The sequence below is a fragment of the Cololabis saira genome, chromosome 2, assembly GCF_033807715.1.
Source record: "Cololabis saira isolate AMF1-May2022 chromosome 2, fColSai1.1, whole genome shotgun sequence".
NCBI classification, from domain to species: domain Eukaryota; kingdom Metazoa; phylum Chordata; class Actinopteri; order Beloniformes; family Belonidae; genus Cololabis; species Cololabis saira.
The window spans coordinates 49,269,893-49,294,184 of record NC_084588.1 but is presented as its reverse complement, the minus strand read 5'-3'; the positions used below and the strand labels follow the sequence as shown (position 1 = coordinate 49,294,184).

The 24,292-nt window shown below is 40.7% G+C and overlaps 1 protein-coding gene across 1 annotated transcript in view; it reads right to left on the bottom strand.

Annotated features, from left to right (window-relative positions):
• The window catches only part of itfg1 (integrin alpha FG-GAP repeat containing 1), a 278,570-nt gene that overhangs the window by 18,712 nt on the left and 235,566 nt on the right, over positions 1–24,292 (bottom strand). The window contains exon 16 of the mRNA XM_061746781.1: positions 13,244–13,326. Within this exon, the coding sequence (XP_061602765.1) occupies positions 13,244–13,326 (83 nt within the window). The remainder of the gene's footprint in view (positions 1–13,243; positions 13,327–24,292) is intronic.

Genomic DNA, 24,292 nt, shown 5'->3' with positions numbered 1-24,292 from the left:
AGCAGGTTTGGGGTGCCGTGGGAAAAAGGTGGAACAGAAAACCCTCAAGCAAGCAAAAGAAAAGACTGCAGAAGACAAAAGTAACAGCAGTTAAACCTAAATCTACTGCAGTTTATCTGGTTTCAGCTCTTAAAGCAGCACAAAGGAGCTTCCTCCTGTTAGGTTTGCAGGTCAAGTCCTTTCTACGACGCCGTCTAAGTTGTGTTTTGTCTTTTCCTCGGTCACTATTGACTCCTCTTCATCACCTTCCTGGGTCTCAGTTTCCTGCCACGAGACGATTTCATCCTCGTTGATGTGATGCGGAGCTTTAAACCGATGTGCAGTAGTGACTCTTCCTGTAAACTCTTGGTGTTTGTGTTCTTGCAATATGCATGGATGTGTGTGTGTGTGTGTGTGTGTGTGTGTGTGTGTGTCCTGTCCCACAGCCATCTGCTGCTCCTCCGGGGGCCTGCGCTACATGTGAACAACACCATAATAACACGAACGTGCATCCTGTGTTGTGATAGTTCTGGAGAGCCAGTGTTCACAGACAAAAGGACACAAAGCAGCGACACTTTCTGTACAAATACAACCTGAAATTAAAGCTGCAAGCAGCGATGAACGGGCCCTCGCACTCACGGCCACCGCCCCCCATAAGCATATCAGAAATGACACCACCCATGACTTCCTATGTCAAACCATTCAAAAGATATAGCAGAAAAAAGGGACAACCAATCAGAACAAGGGGCGGGGCTAATTCAGGCCAATGAAGGTCAAGGACTCCATACAGAATCGGATGACACCACCCACGACTCTCTATGTCAAACCATTCAAAAGTTATAGCAGAAAATCGGGACAACCAATCAGAAGAAGGGGCGGGGCTAATTAAGGCCAAAGAAGCTCAAGGACTCATTACAGAGTCCCATGACACCACCCACGACTCTCTATGTCAAAACATTAAAATGTTATAGCAGGAAATAGGGACAACCAATCAGAAGAAGGGGCGGGGCTAATTTTCGCCAATTATGGTCAAGGACTCTATACAGAGTCCCATGACACCACCCACGACTCTTTATATCAAACCTTTCAAAAGTTATGGCAGAGAAAAGTATTCTAGGGGGCGCTGTTGAGCCGTTAGGCCACGCCCATTAATGCAAACCATGAAATATCAAATTTATCGACAGGCCTGGCTTTTCTTTAAGTTGCGACATGATACAGGTGTGTACCGATTTTTGTTCATGTACGTCAAACCGTATTATGGGGCTTGAGGCGCAAAGTTTTTTCTGTCTGAACCAATCAGATGAAGGGTGGGCGTGCTTTTTGCCGTCTAGCGTCGCCACGGTAACGCTTTTGAAAGAGAAAAGTAATGCGTGGTGTCGGAAAATGGAGACGCACATTTTGATGTATAACACACCTGGGTGCACGTTACGGTTCGGGCCGTATTAACTGCCGAAGGAATGGCATAAATTAGGCCAAAATGACACGATTAATTGAAAATGGCCGACATCCTGTTCGGTTTCGGGGATGACGTTAAGAGCTTTCTTTAAGGTGGGCCATGATACAGGTGTGTACCGATTTTCGTGCATGTACGTCAAACCGTATCGTGGGGCTTGAGGCACAAAGTTTTCAAGGGGGCGCTGTTGAGCCATTTTACCAGGCCCATTAATGCAAACCATTAAATATCACATTTTTGCCATGCCTGGCTTGTGTGCAAGATTTTGTGACTTTTTGGGCCGCTTAGGGGGGCAAAAAGGACCTCCTTTCGTCAGAAGAAAGAAAGAAAGAAAGAAAGAAAGAAAGAAAGAAAGAAAGAAAGAAAGAAAGAAAGAAAGAAAGAAAGAAAGAAAGAAAGAAAGAAAGAAAGAAAGAAAGAAAGAAAGAAAGAAAGAAAGAAAGAAAGAAAGAAAGAAAGAAAGAAAGAAAGAAAGAAAGAAAGAAAGAAAGAAAGAAAGAAAGAAAGAAAGAAAGAAAGAAAGAAAGAAAGAAAGATACATACAGAGACAATCATGGCGGTACAGATGAGAGGATAGTAGTTAAAATCAGATCACTCAAATGAACGACGATCATACAGTACAGCTGTATCTCATGGTCCAGAATGTATGATATTATATTAATCTTTTATACCATATTATATTACGTTGTTATATCATATTACAAACCCAGTAATATAGCATATTGTATTATTGCATTGTATGTTGCTTCATTTCATATATTTTTGACTGTATTATATTGTAAAATTATATATCATAGCGATTGCATTATTATATAATTTAATTTATAACACTAATATACAATTCCTCACACACACACAGACACTCCTTCCAAATTTTTCTTTTTTTTCCGTTATGTTTTTTGTTTTAAAGTTTGTTATGTCTGTTATTCAAATATATTAATACATTCATTAATATGCTATACTGTATTTTGTATTGTGTATATTGTGTGTGTGTGTGTGTGTGCATGTATATATATATATATATATATATATATATATATATATATATATATATATATATATATGTATATGTGTGTGCGTGTGTGTGTATACCTGAAGTGTGACTACCTGCAGAACGTATTTTAGCATGAAAGCTTGCATATTTAACGTACATCAAGCATCCTGTATCATAGCTACATGTCTGCCGTTTGTAACAAAGCAAACCGCGTGAAAATCGGTTGAAAATTAAGCAAGTTATAGTTATTTTACTTATGCAGACACCTCCTTCCTCAATAGAAGTGAACGCAGTCTAGAGTGAAAGCGATACCGATCCAAGATGGCGGCCACGCCCGACGTTCTCAGGCAGTCAATGCGGCGCCTCGACCAAGATGGCGGCCGCGCTGAACATCAGCCCCTCCCCCCGCGGGAGCTGCGCGCGCAACGCCCCCCCCCCCCCCCCCCCTTCCCCCCGTCCTCCTGCGGGAGCTGCAGCCCCTCCCCTCTCCTCTGCTCTGCTGACAGAGAAGGATCAGACCAGCCGGTCAGACAGACTGATCGAACATAAATATTATTTAAAAATAATAATGTTCGACACAATTTCATAGGATTAACTGTAGCTTTAAACAACACATTAAACAATATATTTAGGGAGTTACGGAGGTGAAAGGACATAAGAAAAAAAAATGTGATTTATTTTAAAATAAGTTCATAATTTTAAAAAAATAGAGTTACAAACTTTAAAAAAACCTATAGGTACCAGTGTATGATTTTTTAGTCATGTTGAAAGGTATATAAATCTGACATTTAATTGACATTTAACAAAACCTCTGATTTTAAATTATTATTTTACCAAAAAATTCAGAGTGACGAAAAATGCCAATTCCTTTCAAGTTCTGACCACGATACGCGACACGGTCAATAAGGAACATACTGACAATCATATGTGTCGATTGCTTTAACATTGGATGAACGAAACAGCAATGACAGCACATAATTTGATGAAAAATGTATACCTGACCAAAAGGTGGCGCTATGGATTTCAATCCAAGATTGTCATATCCACTTGTTCAGAATGGAAGCCTGATTACATGTATTGATTTTGGGTTAATTCTGACCAATTATGTTTAAGTTACAACAACTTTTATGTTCATGGCGAGACACCAAAATTTGACACCCTCTAACGGCCACGCCCTTCGATAAGAACGTACAGTTTTCTCTGTCAGTCATCGTCAATGTCTTACCTATTAAAGTGACCAGCTTTGAGATCAATACACTCATCTCGCTTGGAGCACAGATGCATACTACAAGACATGACAATTCCTGGTGCCAACAGGTGGCGCTACAACCGATCCTGAATATTCCACCATAGATGTCTTCAGGCTCAGCCTACAATCATGCACATACGTTTTCGACCACATCAAATCATGTATTGCTGAATTACAGCCAATTGATGTTTGATGGCGAAGCTTAAAAATGACCTCAAACTTCGCCGAATCACTACGGTCAAGCCCTCTGCTGAAAACTTAAAAGCTTCGCAATTTAGCGTCGGCCATGTGTCTAGATTGTACAAACCAAGTTGTGAGCCAATTCGATAAAATCTCTAGGAGGAGTTCGTTAAAGTACGAGGCCTAGAAATGATCAGAATTCATGAAAAATGACATTTTCTGTTCAAAATGCCGGACTTCCTGTGTAACTTAGAGCATGGGTCCAAAAGACTTTTTTGTAGCTCTTTGTCTAATATAATACTCACATAAAGGTCATTGCTGTAAGTCAAACCATATTGTGGGGCTCGTCAAAAAACATAAAATAGGTGGCGCTATAGAGCCCATTCTTGTGGACCCATGCCTGTCGCCCATAAAATACGTAATTTTACGCGACTCTGGAAGCGTGTGCAAAATTTGGTGAGTTTTCGAGCATTTTAAGGCCTCCAAAAAGGCAATTTATTTACGGCGAGAATAATAATAATAATAATAATAATTAAAGCTGCAAGCAGCGATGAACGGGCCCTCGCACTCACGGCCACCGCCCCCATAAGCATATCAAAAATGACACCACCCACGTCTTCCTATGTCAAACCATTCAAAAGTTATAGCAGAAAAAAGGGACAACCAATCAGAAGAAGGGGCGGGGCTAATTCAGGCCAATGAAGGTCAAGGACTCCATACAGAATGTGATGACACCACCCACGACTCTCTATGTCAAACCATTCAAAAGTTATAGCAGAAAATCGGGACAACCAATCAGAAGAAGGGGCGGGGCTAATTTTCGCCAATTATGGTCAAGGACTCAATACCGAGTCCCATGATACCACCCACGACTCTTTATGTCAAACCTTTCAAAAGTTATGGCAGAGAAAAGTATTCTAGTGGGCGCTGTTGAGCCGTTAGGCCACGCCCATTAATGCAAACCATGAAAAATCTAATTTATCGACAGGCCTGGCTTTTCTTTAAGTTGCGACATGATACAGGTGTGTACCAATTTTCGTTCATGTACGTCAAACCGTATTATGGGGCTTGAGGCGCAAAGTTTTTTCTGTCTGAACCAATCAGATGAAGGGGGGGCGCGCCTTATGGCGTCTAGCGTCGCCACGGTAACGCTTTTGAAAGAGAAAAGTAATGCGTGGTGTCGGAGGATGGAGAAGCACGTTTTGATGTATAACACACCTGGGTGCACGTTAGGGTTCGGGCTGAATTAATGACCGAAGAAATGGCATAAATTGCGCCAAAATTACACGATTAATTCAAAATGTTCAAAATGGCTGACTTCCTGTTCGGTTTCGGCCATGGCGCCAAGAGACTTTCCGTTAAGTTGCGCCATGATACAGGTGTGTACCGATTTTCGTGCATGTACGTCAAAGCGTATTGTGGGACTTGAGGCACAAAGTTTTATCTGTATGGACCAATCAGATGAATTGGGGGCGCGCTTTTTGGCGTCTATCATCGCCACGGTAACGCTTTTGACTGAGAAAAGTTATGCACGTTATTGCAGGATGGAGACGCACATTTTGATGTATAACACACCTGGGTGCACGTTACGGTTCTGGCGAAGAAGCGGCTGAAGGAATGGCATAAATTGCGCCAAAATTACATGATTAATTCAAACTGGCCGACTTCCTGTTGGGTTTGGGCCATGGCGCCAGGAGACTTTTCTTTAAGTTGTGCTATGATACAGGTGTGTACCGATAAAGGAAGCTCTGAAAACCTTAACAAACCATGGTTTACTATAGAACTTAGGAAATCCGCAAATTCAAAATTTAATGTCTATGAGTTTTGGTTCAAATATAAATCATTGGTATAGTATGCATAAATGGCTTTATGAGGGTGACACTTCCATTATAGATAAAATGTATTTCAAAATGGTTTTCAAAAATGAAAGGACACATGAGTCTATCTTTCTTGAAAAGTTAATTTAATTACTGATACTTATTAAAATATACATTTTGTTAAGGAAATCTATTAATTTTGAGATAAATAACGGTCGCCCCCAATTACTTTTTTAAGGTCGTTGCCCTATTAATGTAGGTTTAAAAACACTAAAATACCTTTGTTTTAAGTTTTCACATATATGCACACTACATTCCAAATGTTTGGAAAATGGCCAAATACATCTTTATTTTAAGTATTTTAAAAATAGGCCTCTCAAAGGCCTTATACATCATTGACCCACAATTGTGATTCAGGCTTAAAGCTCCCCTGCTACACGTCATTCAGGCAGCCAATCAGCACAGAGCCTCATTAACATAGCCCCCCCTCCCCTCAGAATCCCTCATAGAGAAGGTTAGAAACGGTAAAAATAAAGACATGGCCCAGAGGCTGAATTTCTCATTTATGTAGAAAAAACCTTCAAAAGCTTGTTTTTAAGACATTCAATGCCTGTTTAAAATATACATTAAATGCCATAATAGGTCACCTTTAAATAATGTTTAAGCAAATGAAGCAATTCTCGCCAAATACAGTAAATTCCAGTTGTCCCTGAACGCACCAGGAGGATAATCGGTCAAATTTAGAATTCCGACCGGTCCCTGAATGCACCTCCTCCGCGGCGCTGCGCGGTCCCGACTAGATCTCGGCTGAAAGCCGATAATAATATAATACAATTGCAAAGCTGCTGTGAAATAAGGTGTAATACATGCACTGTAATTATTTTCTGTATAAAAATTGAATTTAAAAAGACGGGTTTGACTCAAAATCAGTGTGGTTTTATTTAAGTGGTCTCTGTGTCGGTAGAGAAATAAAAAAAGCGAGCTGCATGTCGGCAGTTTTACTGGGGGGATGATTTGGACCGTTTTTATTTCAGGGGGGGATGCCATCCCCCCCTCATCCCCCCTCAACTCCAGTACTGATTATAATAAAGTGTCTTATAAATCAATAATTTTAAAATCTCAATCCTTATTTTCATTTAAAGGCCAGGGCTTATAGGCTACATATTTACACTGTGTAGCCTGAAAGTGAACTGCAACTTACGTGCGGACGCATCTTTGCTGACATTTGGCCGTGTCTTCCTCCAGCGCCTTTTTTTTCTCTCTCCCTCTCGGTGCCGCCTTTCCTCTTTTTCTTTTTTACCCGGCTGGGTGTGCATGATTTGCCTCTGGACTCGTCTCCCGGTCCACTCGCGCACACGCACACGCACACGCGGCCACGGCGCGCTGTCTGTTCGGTGATACTGTTGGGGCGGGTGTTAATTTGAAACAAACCAACTATCTTGCCCAACTCACAAGCTACTGGCCTGAGTGGCCTCTGATTGGCCTGGCCTGACTCTCTAACTTGGAAAAAAAGTCAAATAGCCGGCGCTGCGGCGCACCAGCCGCCTGTGTAAAAAAAAAAAAAAAAAAGAGAGAGAGACGCAGGCGGCATCCTAGACCGGCGCATCGGGAATACTCCCGGTTCTCCCTATGGCCAGTCCGGGCCTGGTTAGAGTATTAGTTGCCGCAAAACTAACTGCGTCTCAACACTGATGCACAGGGAGGTGCGCGCGCATAAGCGCCCCGCCCCCCCGTCCTCCTGCGCAGGAGCGCGCCCCCTCCCCTTTCTCTTCCCCAACTCAGAGCTGCATTTTGCGCGTTCACGTGTGTGACAGTCTGAGACAGGGTGGCAATGATTCATTCGACATAAATATTCATTTAAAATCACGTATTTGAAGGACTTTATTGACATTCACACAATATTTTCACATTACAGTAAACAATGTATTTGTGAAGTCGGATGTTAATTTTGACATTTTATGGCAAAGCCATAGCTTTTTACGTTATTAGTTAATGTTTTTAATTTTTAGAGTGACGAAGTTCTCCGAAAATAATATGTTCCAGTGTATGATTTTTTACTCCTGTTGTAAGCTATCTGAAACTGCCATTTAATTTTCCTTACACAAAATCTTTGATTTTTAATTAATATTTTTCCAGAAATACAGAGTGACATAAAAATGCCAATTCCTTTCAAATTACGGCCACGATACGCGACACAGTCAACAAGGAACCTACTGCCAATCATATGTGTCGATTGTGTTAAGATTGGATAAACCAAACAGCAACTAAAGCACATAATTTGATGAAAAATGTATACCTGACCAAAAGGTGGCGCTATGGAGTTCATCCAAGATTGTCATATCCACTTGTTCAGAATGGAAGCCTGATTACATGAATTGATTTTGGGTTGATTCTGATCAATTATGTTTAAGTTACAACAACTTTTATGTTCATGGCGAGACACCGAAATTTGACAACCTCTGACAGCGACGCCCTTTGATAAGAACTTACAGTTTTCTCTGTCAGTCATCGTCAATGTCTTACCTATTATCTGACCAACTTTGAGATCAATAAACTGATCTCGCTTGGAGCACAGATGCATACTACAAGACATGACAATTCCTGGTGCCAACAGGTGGCGCTACAACCGATCCTGAATATTCCACCATAGATGGGTTCAGGCTCAACCTACAATCATGCACATACGTTTTCGACCACATCAAATAATGTATTGCTGAATTACAGCCAATTGATGTTTGATGGCGAAGCTTAAAAATGACCTCAAACTTCGCCGGATCACTACGGTCACGCCCTCTGGCAGAAACTTAAAAGCTTCGCAATTTAGCGTCGGCCATGTGTCTAGATTGTACAAACCAAGTTGTGAGCCAATTCGATAAAATCTCTAGGAGGAGTTCGTTAAAGTACGAGGCCTAGAAATGATCAGAATTCATGAAAAATGACATTTTCTGTTCAAAATGACGGACTTCCTGTGTAACTTAGAGCATGGGTCCAAAAGACTTTTTTGTAGCTCTTTGTCTAATATAATACACACATAAAGGTCATTGCTGTAAGTCAAACCATATTGTGGGGCTCGTCAAAAAACATAAAATAGGTGGCGCTATAGAGCCCATTCTTGTGGACCCATGCCTGTCGCCCATAAAATACGTAATTTTACGCGACTCTGGAAGCGTGTGCAAAATTTGGTGAGTTTTCCAGCATTTTAAGGCCTCCAAAAAGGCAATTTATTTACGGCGAGAATAATAATAATAATAATAATTAAAGCTGCAAGCAGCGATGAACGGGCCCTCGCACTCACGGCCACCGCCCACCATAAGCATATCAGAAATGACACCACCCACGACTTCCTATGTCAAACCATTCAAAAGTTATAGCAGAAAAAAGGGACAACCAATCAGAAGAAGGGGGGGGCTAATTCAGGCCAATGAAGGTCAAGGACTCCATACAGAATCTGATGACACCACCCACGACTCTCTATGTCAAACCATTCAAAAGTTATAGCAGAAAAAAGGGACAACCAATCAGAAGAAGGGGGGGGCTAATTCAGGCCAATGAAGGTCAAGGACTCCATACAGAATCTGATGACACCACCCACGACTGTCTATGTCAAAATATTCAAATGTTATAGCAGGAAATAGGGACAACCAATCAGAAGAAGGGGCGGGGCTAATTTTCGCCAATTATGGTCAAGGACTCAATACCGAGTCCGATGACACCACCCACGACTCTTTATGTCAAACCTTTCAAAAGTTATGGGAGAAAAAGGTATTCTAGTGGGCGCTGTTGAGCCGCTAGGCAACGCCCATTAATGCAAACCATGAAATATCAAATGTATCGACAGGCCTGGCTTTTCTTTAAGTTGCGACATGATACAGGTGTGTACCAATTTTCGTTCATGTACGTCAAACCGTATTATGGGGCTTGAGGCGCAAAGTTTTTTCTGTCTGAACCAATCAGATGAAGGGTGGGCGCGCTTTTTGCCGTCTAGCGTCGCCACGGTAACGCTTTTGAAAGAGAAAAGTAATGCGTGGTGTCGGAGGATGGAGACGCACGTTTTGATGTATAACACACCTGGGTGCACGTTAGGGTTCGGGCTGAATTAATGACCGAAGAAATGGCATAAATTGCGCCAAAATTACACGATTAATTCAAAATGTTCAAAATGGCTGACTTCCTGTTCGGTTTCGGCCATGGCGCCAGGAGACTTTCCTTTAATTTGCGACATGATACAGGTGTGTACCGATTTTTGTGCATGTACGTCAAAGCGTATTGTGGGACTTGAGGCACGAAGTTTTATCTGTATGGACCAATCAGATGAATTGGGGGCGCGCTTTTTGGCTTCTATCATCGCCACGGTAACGCTTTTGACTGAGAAAAGTTATGCACGTTATTGCAGGATGGAGACGCACATTTTGATGTATAACACACCTGGGTGCACGTTACGGTTCTGGCGAAGAAGCGGCTGAAGGAATGGCATAAATTGCGCCAAAATACATGATTAATTCAAACTGGCCGACTTCCTGTTGGGTTTCGGCCATGGCGCCAGGAGACTTTTCTTTAAGTTGTGCTATGATACAGGTGTGTACCGATAAAGGAAGCTCTGAAAACCTTAACAAACCATGGTTTACTATAGAACTTAGGAAATCCGCAAATTCAAAATTTAATGTCTATGAGTTTTGGTTCAAATATAAATCAATAGTATGCATAAATGGCTTTATGAGGGTGACACTTCCATTATAGATAAAATGTATTTCAAAATGGTTTTCAAAAATGAAAGGACACATGAGTCTATCTTTCTTGAAAAGTTAATTTAATTACTGATAATTGAAATATACATTTTGTTAAGGAAATCTATTAATTTTGAGATAAATAACGGTCGCCCCCAATTACTTTTTTAAGGTCGTTGCCCTATTAATGTAGGTTTAAAAACACTAAAATACCTTTGTTTTAAGTTTTCACATATATGCACACTACATTCCAAATGTTTGGAAAATGGCCAAATACATCTTTATTTTAAGTATTTTAAAAATAGGCCTCTCAAAGGCCTTATACATCATTGACCCACAACTGTGATTCAGGCTTAAAGCTCCCCTGCTACACGTCATTCAGGCAGCCAATCAGCACAGAGCCTCATTAACATAGCCCCCCCTCCCCTCAGAATCCCTCATAGACAAGGTTAGAAACGGTAAAAATAAAGACATGGCCCAGAGGCTGAATTTCTCATTTATGTAGAAAAAAACCTTCAAAAGCTTGTTTTTAAGACATTCAATGCCTGTTTAAAATATACATTAAATGCCATAATAGGTCACCTTTAAATAATTTTTAAGCAAATGAAGCAACGGTAAATTCTCGCCAAATACAGTAAATTCCAGTTGTCCCTGAACGCACCAGGAGGATAATCGCCTTTTTAGAATTCCGACCGGTCCCTGAATGCACCTCCTCCGCGGCGCTGCGCGGTGCCGACCAGATCTCGGCTGAAAGCCGATAATAATATAATAAAATTGCAAAGCTGCTGTGAAATAAGGTGTAATACATGCACTGTAATTATTTTCTGTATAAAAATTTAATTTAAAAAGACGGGTTTGACTCAAAATCAGTGTGGTTTTATTTAAGTGGTCTCTGTCTCGGTAGAAGACAGAGACATGAAAGACATGGTAAAAAGCGAGCTGCATTACAGACATGCGCCGCCGAAATACATCGGTGAAAACTATTCCACAGGAATATTTCACCATAGATGTCTTAAGACGACTCTACAATTATGCACACAATAAAAAAATACTTACAGATTAGGTTGGGACTCGTGTGAAAACACTGGAGGATTCATGTCGTGTGAGGAACGTCAATACGCTGCGCACGCAACAACGTACCCCCGCTCCCCCCCTCCTCCCTCCCCCTCGGCCTCCGCTCCGCTGCAGGACTGGCCGGCACACAAAGCCAGCTTGCTTTAAATCCAATGGATTTAAATAAATATTCATTACCAATCGTGCGTTTTACGCACCTTAATGCCAAAAATATATTTTCACATCACAGTAAACAATATTTTTACGAAGTTAATTGGACATGGCATGACAAAAATATGATTTAATTGTATATGAATACATTTTTGGAAAAAGAGAGTTACAAAGTTCTTCAAAAGCGATATGTACCAGCGTATGATTTTTTAGTCATGTCGAAATGTATCTAAATCTGACATTTTATTGTCTTAAGACCAAGCCTATGATTTTAAATTATTATTTTACCAAAAAATTCAGAGTGACGTAAAATGGCAGTTCCCTTCAAGTTATGACCACGATACTCAACACAGTTAATAAGGACACTTGTGAAAATAATATGTGTCGATTTCATTGTGATTGGATGAATGAAACAGCAATGACAGCACATAATTTGATGAAAAATGTATACCTGACCAAAAGGTGGCGCTATGGAGTTCATCCAAGATTGTCATATCCACTTGTTCAGAATGGAAGCCTGATTACATGTATTGATTTTGGGTTAATTCTGACCAATTATGTTTAAGTTACAACAACTTTTATGTTCATGGCGAGACACCGAAATTTTACTACCTCTAACGGCCACGCCCTTCGATAAGAACGTACAGTTTTCTCTGTCAGTCATCGTCAATGTCTTACCTATTATCTGACCAACTTTGAGATCATTAATCTCATCTCGCTTGGAGCACAGATGCATACTAGAAGACATGACAATTCCTGGTGCCAACAGGTGGCGCTACAACCGATCCTGAATATTCCACCACATATGTCTTCAGGCTCAGCCTACAATCATGCACATACGTTTTCGGCCACATCAAATAATGTATTGCTGAATTACAGCCAATTGATGTTTCATGGCGAGGCTTAAAAATGACCTCAAACTTCGCCGAATGACTACGGTCAAGCCCTCTGGTGAAAACTTAAAAGCTTCGCAATTTAGCGTCGGCCATGTGTCTAGATTGTACAAACCAAGTTGTGAGCCAATTCGATAAAATCTCTAGGAGGAGTTCGTTAAAGTACGAGGCCTAGAAATGATCAGAATTCATGAAAAATGACATTTTCTGTTCAAAATGCCGGACTTCCTGTGTAACTTAGACCATGGGTCCAAAAGACTTTTTTGTAGCTCTTTGTCTAATATAATACTCACATAAAGGTCATTGCTGTAAGTCAAACCATATTGTGGGGCTCGTCAAAAAACATAAAATAGGTGGCGCTATAGAGCCCATTCTTGTGGACCCATGCCTGTCGCCCATAAAATACGTAATTTTACGCGACTCTGGAAGCGTGTGCAAAATTTGGTGAGTTTTGGAGCATTTTAAGGCCTCCAACAAGGCAATTTATTTACGGCGAGAATAATAATAATAATAATAATAATAATAATAAACATCACAGATACAATAGGGTCCTCGCACTTTCAGTGCTCGGGCCCTAATTAACGTTAATATCCCACTAAAAGCCTCGGAGAGGCTGGTTAAAGTGTTGAATTATGTCTGAGACCACAAGGTCTCCCTTAAAATGACAGGAAAGAGCAAGAAAAGCACATTTTAATTAGTATGTGTGTGTTGTGTGTGTGAGTGATTGTACCTGCGGGGCTGATCGTGGGGGAACGGGATGACGATGAGCTGAGAGTTGGGGATGATGGCCGTCCACTCCTGCTTCCTTATGACCTGGAGGAGGAGAGAGAAGCATCAACTTGATCTGCACACTATATAAACATATATATATATATATATATATATGTATATGTATATGTATATGTAAGGGATAATGCCCGACGAGGTCTCCATTAACATGAATATATGGATGACGCGGGGGCGTGAACCGTCCTCCGCAAAGTCCATATGTTTATGTTAATGTCACCTCGAAGGGCATTATCCCGCTTACACCACGGTTACTTACCAAAAAACATAAATATTAAATCAGTTATTCATGCTTTAATGTGTTTTCAGTGGAAATCATTAGTTTTATAACAAGCCACAGTTGAGCGGCTGAGCGGACTATTTAATCTCTCGTCTGCAGCCGTTTTTTAACAAGCCATAACTCGGTTTCCTTGGTAACAGCTGAGGGTTTGACTAATACCTGGAACAATCACTACCGTCCCATGAGGTCCTTAATGGACACAGTCAGTACGTACACATGCAGCGATTCAACATGGTTGCAGATCTGATCAGATAATGACATGCAGAAGATTGGATCAACTTATCTGATCACACATGCTGTTCTGAGATCAGACTGAATCAGATTGAATAAGCCACTGTAACCAGAGCATGGCTGACTCCGTGACGCTAGGTGGCGCTGTACCCGAGGTAACCATGGTAACCATTTCAACAAAGAGCCACTTCCGGTTGACCTCCGCTTAACAACGAGGAAAGGAAAAAGTGCATTCTAACTGCTTTCCTATTAATAATCTGTCTAAAACAGCCTTTCTCAACCTTTTTTCAGTGATGACACCTTTCAAAAGTGAATAAAATCTCACGACACCCCAGAGTAAAATATAATTAAAAACCACACTGCATCGCTCTGACTGTAAATGCATAAGTCCCGTTTATTTTGTTTTTTTTATGCCACAGTTTGCAGATTGATTGTTGATGCGTGGGCTAACGTGTCTGCTGGGATTATTTTGCGAGCTTTTGCAAAAGCGTGCATTTCCGAGGCACCGCACGGCACGGAACGTGACTCTGACAGCGAGGAATTCGGACTGGCACAGCTGATTTAGCGGAGCTCTTTAATGCAGAAACAGAGGATGAGACTTAATGGGTTTGATTAATGTAAAAACTGAAATAAAGTAGCCTACAATCAAACAAAGTTTTGCTCCCGCTGTATTTTTAAATACGCACACTCCTGTGCTTGTGTGTGTGTGTGTTCTTGTGTGTGTGCCGTTTCGGTCGGTGCGCCGTGTGTGTTTCAAATACAGAAATATGACACATAAGACTGAGGCTATGCCTTTTCACACGGCGCCCGTATGGTCGCGAAAATACAGTATTTATATATGAAATGTCAGAATAGGAAATATTTTGACGACACCCCTGAAGCAGTCACACGACACCCCAGGGAGCTACTACTGAGCAGCGTCGCGTCGTCTCCTTTCACTTCCGGGTGAATCCCCTCCCCCGGGGGAAAACCCCACCCGGGGGAAATTCTCGAGCATGCGCAGACTGTAATATCCATGTCCCCGTACACATGGCATTAACAAGGCGGTTGCGACTGGCTTATCTAGGTGCTGCAAGTAGGTTGATGAATCCGGTTTGATCAGATTGACTTGACTGACTTAAGGTGTTCACATGCAGTTTAAAAGTCAGTACGATGTGTGCAAATGATCTCCAACCAGCTTGAATCGCTGCATGTGCACGTACTGAGTGTTGATTCTCCGGTAACTAGGACGGACCTGAGATACAACTTAGCAACGGGAGATCAGTGACAAACAGTAAATATATTTGTTTCAAAGAATCAAAGTCCACACATAGTTTCCTAAATCGTTTTATTAAGCTACATATATGATATATATATATTAAGATTTGCCACACTTCTACTCTTTACCGTCCTGCGGTAGCCGGCTCTTCTTCTCTGAATCTCCGTTGCCTGGCAGTTGATCCAGCGCAATGATATTAAAGATATCAGGCAATTTGACCAAACTTGTTTTCTAGGTGAAGGTTATCACTTTCTAATGTACACCTGCCGGCCAATCAGAATCGAGGATTCACACAGACCGTGGTATATATATATAATATATATATATATATATATATATATATATATATATATATATATAGATATGTGTGTTGGGTCCTCTGGGCCACAGTAATGGTCCCCTGGTTCCCACTCGCTGCCGTGGAGTCGCTATTTTAAGCTGCGTAACCTCCTATATGAGGTGTGTTACTCTGGAAGTGGAGAGCAATGCAGATTTCCTCTAATGCAGCATGTTTGAGTGTTTTTCTCAACACTTTAATAAAATACGCCTGATTTTCTGTCCGAACTAGTGTTGTTTTTGTCAGTTTGTTTCAGTTTTAGTTTAAGTCTAGTCTTTGGGTCGAGCTATCATTTTAGTTTTTATTAGTTTTAGTCACGTTCATTCTCTTTTTAGTCGTGTCAAGTTTCAGTCGACTAAAAGTCTGAGCATTTTAGTCTTATTTTAGTCAGAATAGTCCATTTTAGTCTAGTTTTAGTCAAAGATTGTATTTAGCCAAACCCATTTTACAATTCAATCTTATTATTATTATATTATTGTTACCTTATAGACTCAAGAATACATTCATTCCAGATACAGAAGATTCTAATTTGAGTTTACAACATATTTATTTTTCCACATTTCTCTCCATCTTTGTCTTTTCCGAGGACACATTGGTTTTTCTTTTCCATGTCTATGTAGGAAAGTAAGACTAAGACTAAACCAGAGGAAAAAATGGATATTAAGGATCTTTTTTCTAACATTTCGTCTCATTTTGGTCAACAAAAATGAATTTTAGTATTTTTAGTTTAGTATCTACATTTTAGTTACGTTTTTATTCCTCTACGATATTGCATTATATATTTAATTATCGTTATCGTCACATGACCAGCATTTTCGTTGCGTCTCGTTTTCCTCAGGTGATAAAGGTTCGTTGACGACAATATTTAGTCAATTTACGTGTGATGACAGCAAGTCTCACAGAGTTATGAGGAGGTTATGAGTAATTTGGCGACTGTCACTTTCCAGCGTCTCCATATTCATAAGTCTCCACTCGCCGGCGGTGAGCGCTGCTCTCGGAGCTGCGTGGGTTTGACTGACACGTCCCCGACTCTCCTGCTGAAATTGATTGAGTGTAATAGGTTTCAGTGTGAGACACGCAGACACACTGAGATTACTGACAAGGTCACCGGCAGCCACAGCGTCCCGCTGAGCAGCGTGGGGGTTATGAAGGTAAGAGGGCTCGTTTCTCTTCACTTCTTCTGCTGAAACTGGTTGTAGGAAGCCTTGTAGACTCGGCCTTATGGAGCTTTTCCACTAGAACACGGGTCGGCAACCCGCGGCTCTAGAGCCGCATGCGGCTCTTTAGCGCCACCCTAGTGGCTCCTGGAGCTTTTTCAAAAATTTTTGACCTTTTTTTAAATTTTTTTCTTATTTTTTTCTTATTTTTTTCCCTTTTTAAAAAAAAAATTTTTTCTCTTTTTTTCTTCCTTTTTCCTTTCCTTTTTAATCTCAACATTTCAACTTTTTTCACTAAATTCTGACTATTTCCTCGACATTTCGACTTTGTTCTCAACATTTGGACTTTTTTCTCGAAATTTTGACTTATTTCTCGAGATTTCGACTGTTTTCTCGACATTTCGACTTTTTTCTCAAGATTGTACTTCAACATTAATCTTGACATTTCGACTTTTTTCTCGAAATTTCGACTTTTTTCTCGAAATTTCGACTTTTTTCTCGAACTGTATAATGAAAAAATCTTCCCCCAGTTATAACTAATATAGCTACATGCAGCATGTGTTGTCTTCATTCTAAGGCTTATACAAGACTTCATTTTTTGCGGCTCCAGACATATTTTTTTTTTGTGTTTTTGGTCCAATACGGCTCTTTCAACATTTTGGGTCGCCAACCCCTGCACTAGAACCTACTCAGCCCGACTCGACTCAACTCGCCTCGGTTTGGTTCTTTCCCACCAGGGTCTAACGTGCCGAGTAGATACTTTCTGTAACTATTCTGCCGAGGTTCTAAGCGGCTGAGTCGGGCTGTGATGTCATCACACTCCAGGCCACCGATTGGTCGGGGGGTTGGAGTCAGACGTCTGAGTCAGGATGTGACATCAGAGAAAGAGACTCTGACGGAGCTTCTGGTTCATTTTATTCCAGCAGCAACGGCAGCAGAAGTCTGTTTGGTGATCCAACTCTGAGGTGCAGATGTTCATAAACCTGGTGCTGAGGAGAGAATTAAAAAGATCTAGACGGAGATAAGGAACGACCAGATCTACCAGGAGCTCTGTCACTTCATAGCTGCTCAGCTACCAGCTGACTTTTTAGCAGTGCCGAGCAGCGCGTTGTCGCTTGAAGCTTCCCTCTCATTTTTTAACTTGATATCATCGGAACGTGTGCGGGAGTTTTCTTTTTAAAATTGGCTGCAGCTTTCCTCCTCCGACGCACCTTTCTGCATAACCGGTGTGCAAAAAGTTTCTACTTTGGATATTAACTTGATATCAACACAAGCCACAGACCAGCAGCACATCTATCATCTCCTCCAGGTTCTACATCTTTAGTGTTGTCTTCTTTGTTTAGATACACAATCAAATACGTCACAGCAGCTTCTCCAACCTCCTACTTCTGCTCCAGGTTCTGGATTGTAGTGGAAAAGAAACTTGGCCAAGTTAAGATGAGTAGGTGCTGGTGGAAAAGCGCCGTTAGTGACATCAGCTACAGCAGCAGCTCCCTCCCACTTCCACCTGGCCTTGAAAACACTCGCTTTAGGAAAAAAGCAAGCAAGCAAATGTTTGAAAAGGAAGCAGTGCCTTTTGACAACGAGGATATATCCGGATGAAGGACTTGAAAAGACCTGGAGGATCAACTTAGAGTTCAAACACCTCCAAAGCCGGCGGAGAATCCCTCATGTTGAGGTTTAGAGAGCTGAGAGAGGACGACGAGAACGACGTCTGCCGTCTCCGACATCAGTGTGACTTTGCTTTAGTTCAAGTTTCATTCTTAGATGTCGGCAGCCTGAGGGCTCGGCATCCAGCGCCGACATCAGAGGAGGAACTGACGCAGAGCTGCCTCCGTGTGTTCATTCAGCTTTCAGAAACACAAGTGTAAGTGAGAGAGGAGGCACCATGTGACCACTTTCTGCACATTACACCCGTGTAGGGGGGGGGTGAACATGTCCGGGTGAGTAACCTGCAGCGTCGGGGCGTGGCCCGCTCCGACTCCCTGACTCCCAATTAGCCGAGCGGAGCTTCATCCTGCAGCGATTCTGAACCGGCGTTTGCTTCTCACATAACGAGCACGTTCTTGCCGCCAGCCATCGCCGCTTAGCTCTTGGAAAGCATTCGCCGTCTGTGTGGCAAAGTGGCGGGGGAGCGACGTTGGAGGCGAGTCAGCGAGTCAGCGAGTCGGCACCCTCCTCCTCCTCCGCTGCCGCCGCCGCTGCCCGGGAGCAGATCGGATCTGGCTGTTTGGAGGAGGAAAGTGTTCCCCGAGTCTTCAGAGGGAAACGGGGGAGAGATGCTCTGGTTCAAAGCCAGGGAAACTGGCACAGTGTGAGAGAGAGAGAGAGCGAGGGAGACGGATACAGAGACGGAGGGCGAGAGTGACAAGTGGGGAACTGATTAGTGAAGTAAACCACTTTGAGCGGTGAGGGGAATCCCCTGGGTGGGGGATAAGTGAAGAGGAGGAGAGACGAGGAGAAGGGGGGGATGAAAGGGAGGAATTGGGTTGGACATGAGATGGGAGATATTTCCCAAACCGCTCCTTTAGTGACACAGTGGTACGAAGACCGGGGGGGTAACAGGACAGAAGTAAAGACTGTTTAAAAGAAGGTAGCGATCAAAAGAGACGACGAGCAAAACCCTCCAAACACGGCGGTCAGAAAACAAACTCTCTTCTCTTCTCTTCTCTTCTCTTCTCTTCTCTTCTCTTCTCTTCTCTTCTCTTCTCTGTGAAGTTCCCGCGAGGAACTGCAGACTTGATTGTGTCCCTCCCTTTTCCACCCTCAAACCTCCCCCTCCCCAAACCCCTCTGGGAACAAGACAAGAAAGTCTACAGATGCAGCATAATGGGCTGCATTTTTAGGCATTCATTAATTCACTTTGTAGGAAGAATGGAAGAGGAAAAGAGGAGGGATGATGATGAAGAGAGAGATGTAGGGAGAAGCGAGCGGCGAGGGGAGGCCGGTTGGAGACGGCGGTTTGTTGCTGCGCCACATCAGCGCAGAGTCGCGGGCCGATGATCTGCAATGCTAATCAGACCTTGGTGGAGGGGGAAACTCTGCTGAGTCTGGGATTCAAACAGACAAGTGCACCGGCGGAGAAAACAGGGAAGGAGACGAGTGTGGGGAGAGAGAGAAACTGAAGAGAGAGATGACACTTGAGTGTCAAGTAAAAATGTGGGTGATGATGAGACTCTATCAACCAAATAATACTAAACATTAGTATAAAGTTAGCTGGTTTATGACGGTGAAGTCATTTATAATAACAGTTAATGCTAAAGAGCTAAAACTATATGATGCAAAATGTGTAAAACATAAATTATTTCATGTTTTCTTTTAGTGTAATCTCCAATAAGCATCTTTTATTTCAATTACTCTTAAATATCTGTCCATCTGGCAGATTCTAAACCCTTTTACTGGAATAAAGGTCCCTTTAAGACGTTGTAGGAGGTAAATGGGAATAAACTGTGTGTACCTTTATTTAATAATTAAGTCATAATTCACCAATAAATCAAAGATTTCCAGTGACAACATAAATAAATATAAAAAGCAGCGACTGGTTGGAGATGTGAGAAAACTGTGTTCAGCTAAAGACTTCATCCACAATATAATACTAAACGTTATAAAGTGAGCTGGTTTATAATGGTGAGCTGCATCTAGAGTCATTTATGCAACAGTTAATGCTAAACAGCTAAAACTAGATGATGCAAAACGTGTAAAACATCAATTATTTCATGGTTTTTAGCTGTATCTTTGAGTGTAATCTCCAATAGGCATCTTTTATTTCAATTTCTCCCAAATATCTGTCCATCCGGGAGATTTTAAACCTTTTTACTGGAATAAAGGTCCCTTTAAGACAATTGGGTATAAACTGTGTGTACCTGTATTCATGACAATTAGTTATAATTCACCAATAAATCAAAGATTTCTAGTGACAACATAAATAAATATAAAAAGCAGCGACTGGTTGGAGATCTGAGGAAACTGTTCAGCTAAAGACTTAATCCACAAAATAATACTGAACAACGTTGTTATAAAGTTAGCTGGTTTATGAAGGCGAGCTGCATCTACAGTCATTTATGCAACAGTTAACGCTAAACAGCTAAAACTATATGATGCAAAATGTGTAAAACATCAATTATTTAATGTTTTTTAGCTGTATCTTTGAGTGTAATCTCCAATAAGCATCTTTTATTTCAATTACTCCCAAATATCTGTCCATCTGGCAGATTTTAAACCTTTTTACTGGAATAACGGTCCCTTTAAGACAATTGGGAATAAACTGTGTGTACCTTTATTTAATAATTAGTCATAATTCACCAATAAATCAAAGATTTCCAGTGAAAATATAAATAAATATAAAAAGCAGCGACTGGTTGGAGCTGTGAGGAAACTGTTCAGCTAAAGACTTCATCCACAAAATAATACTAAACGTTGGTATAAAGTTAGCTGGTTTATGACGGTGAGCTGCATCTACAGTCATTTATGCAACAGTTAACGCTAAAGAGCTAAAACTAGATGATGCAAAATGTGTGAAAAAACATCAATTATTTCATGTTTTTTTGCTGTATCTTTGAGTGTAATCTCCAATGAGCATTTTTTATTTCAATTACTCCTAAATATCTGTCCATCTGGCAGATTTTAAACCCTTTTACTGGAATAAAGGTCCCTTTAAGACGTTGTAGGAGGTAAATGGGAATAAACTGTGTGTATCTCTATTTAATAATTAGTCATAATTTAACAAGTAAATCAAAGATTTCCAGTGAAAATATGAATAAATATAAAAAGCAGCGACTGGTTGGAGATGTGAGGAAACTGTGTTCAGCTAAAGACTTCATCTACAAAATAATACTAAATGTTGGTATAAAGTGAGCTGGTTTATGACGGTGAGCTGCATCTAGAGTCATTTATGCAACAGTTAATGCTAAACAGCTAAAACTAGATGATGCAAAACGTGTAAAACATCAATTATTTCATGGTTTTTAGCTGTATCTTTGAGTGTAATCTCCAATAAACATATTTTATTTCAATTACTCATAAATATCTGTCCATCTGGCAGATTTTAAACCTTTTTACTGGAATAAAGGTCACTTTAAGACAATTGGGAATAAACTGTGTGTATCTGTATTTAATAATTAGTCATAATTCACCAATAAATCAAAGATTTCCAGTGACAACATAAATAAACATAAAAAAGCAGCGAGTGGTTGGAGATGTGAGGAAACTGTGTTCAGCTAAAGACTTCATCTACAAAATAATACTAAACATTGGTATAAAGTGAGCTGGTTTATGATGGTGAGCTGCATCTAGAGTCATTTATGCAACAGTTAACGCTAAAAAGCTAAAACTAGATGATGCAAAATGTGTAAAACATCAATTATTTCATGGTTTTTTGCTGTATCTTTGAGTGTAATCTCCAATAAGCATCTTTTATTTCAATTTCTCCCAAATATCTGTCCATCTGGCAGATTTTAAACCTTTTTACTGGAATAACGGTCACTTTAAGACAATTGGGAATAAACTGTGTGTACCTTTATTTAATAATTAGTCATAATTCACCAATAAATCAAAGATTTCCAGTTACCACATAAATAAATATAAAAAAGCAGCAACTGGTTGGAGATGTGAGGAAACTGTGTTCAGCTAAAGACTTCATCTACAAAATAATACTAAACATTGGTATAAAGTTAGCTGGTTTATAACAGTGAGCTGCATCTAGAGTCATTTATGCAACAGTTAATGCTAAAGAGCTAAAACTATAGGATGCAAAATGTGTAAAACATCAAATATTTCATGTTTTCTTTGAGTGTAATCTCCAATAAGCATCTTTTATTTCAATTACTGATAAATATCTGTCCATCTGGCAGATTTTAAACCCTTTTACTGGAATAAAGGTCCCTTAAGACGTTGTAGGAGGTAAATGGGAATAAACTGTGTGTACCTGTATTTAATAATTAGTCATAATACACCAATAAATCAAAGATTTCCAGTGACAACATAAATAAATATAAAAAGCAGCGACTGGTTGGAGCTGTGAGGAAACTGTGTTCAGCTAATAGACAGATATTGCACATTTGGGAAAAAACTAATAAACAAAAAATATCGTTCAAAACAAAAATCTGAGATGAGGTTCCTCCAATTTTTAGCGTGTGCTCATTTGCAAATATGTTGTTTTTTTAAATAGATGACCCCATTTATTCCTCAATTTCTGGCCTGAACTGTTGCTTGCAAATAAAAAACAAATAAAAAAACTGATCTAATAACTAAATGAAATGAATCCCATTTTCTGAATCCTCACAAGAGAAAATGTGTTTCACCCTAATTGAAAACAGAAAAAACTAAAACCCGAAGCAGAAGGAAGACAGCAGCAGTTTTTCTCTGCGCTCATGACTTTTAAATGGCTAGATTGTTATTCCGTTAGTTGATATTTTTCTTGGAGAGTTTTCTGGCTCTGGGCATCGCGGCCCGCAGCCGTTTCACACAGAGATTAAATGTCCGAGTTGTTCTGTTTCCCATCCATGCCGTTTAGGCCTGTGGCTTTGAGTTTATAGCTGCTCGCACCTCTTTAAGGAAACTAAACTCCTTCCTACACTAAAACCACTAAAACCATGCAGCTTGCAGTAAGTCCTTAGTAACATAATGCCGTTGTGTTTCTGTATGCATGTAGGGGTGGGTAAATGTCTGGATGTAAACTGGTGCAAGGTTAGTTTTCTTCAGTTAAACACCAAGAAGACAAAAGAAATTACTTTTGATTTTAGAACAAAAGGAGGGACATATCAGCAGACAGTTATCAACGGTGATCCAATTGAAGTTGTAAATTAATACAAATATCTAGGGACAGTGATTGACAGGAAACTGTCATGGGACTCTTATACAGATTTCATCTATAAAAAAGGTTTGCAGCGACTAAACTTCCTGCGGAAGCTCCGACGGTTTAGAGTGGAACTACGTTTCCATGCAGTCAAAATTGGGGTTAAGGTCAATATTCCGGTTACTGACACATTGGGAATAATGTGTTTCCATGCATGAGCAAACAGGGTTATCCCTGTATACATTGTGATTAATCATTTGGGATATCTGGATCAAACCAGCGACACGCGGAGAACGTCATTTCCACAATTCCCGTCATTTCCGCTTCTTCTTCGTGTATCCAAATCCAAAACGACAACAATAACAGCAGCACGGCGGATAATCAACAGCCCAGTAGAAGTTGTTTTGTTTCTTGGCCTGTAGTTCCTTTTTCAGCGTCTTCCAGTGGAGCTTGATCTGGTCTGGCATCGTACAAATGCTGCTTCGCGCAACTTTTCTCTCACCTTCTTGTAAATCTTCTATCCCGGTACTTTCTACCGTCTACAAATGCAGAAATGTTCATATCCTTCATTACATTTATGAAGTGATTAGTCTCCTCCTGGTCTTGGTTTCTCCATGTTTATAAGAAATTCCTGGACTCAAAAGAGCAAGATTTCTTGCGAAAAGAACATGCACAGAAAACAAATCCACGTTAGGCGTATACATGATCAAATATTCAGGTTATAAAAGGAGTAACCCAGGGGTCATTTTCGGGATTTTAAAAACCGGAATATGAGCAAATTCAGGTTATTCAAAGGGGTTATGGGTGTTTACATGGCCGTGCGCAACCGGGTTATTGCTAATATTCCGGTTAGAAAAAGGCTTGACTGCATGCCGTCATTATAACGTAGTCATTATGATCCTTTTTTTACCGTTCATTCACAGAGAGTATTTTCACT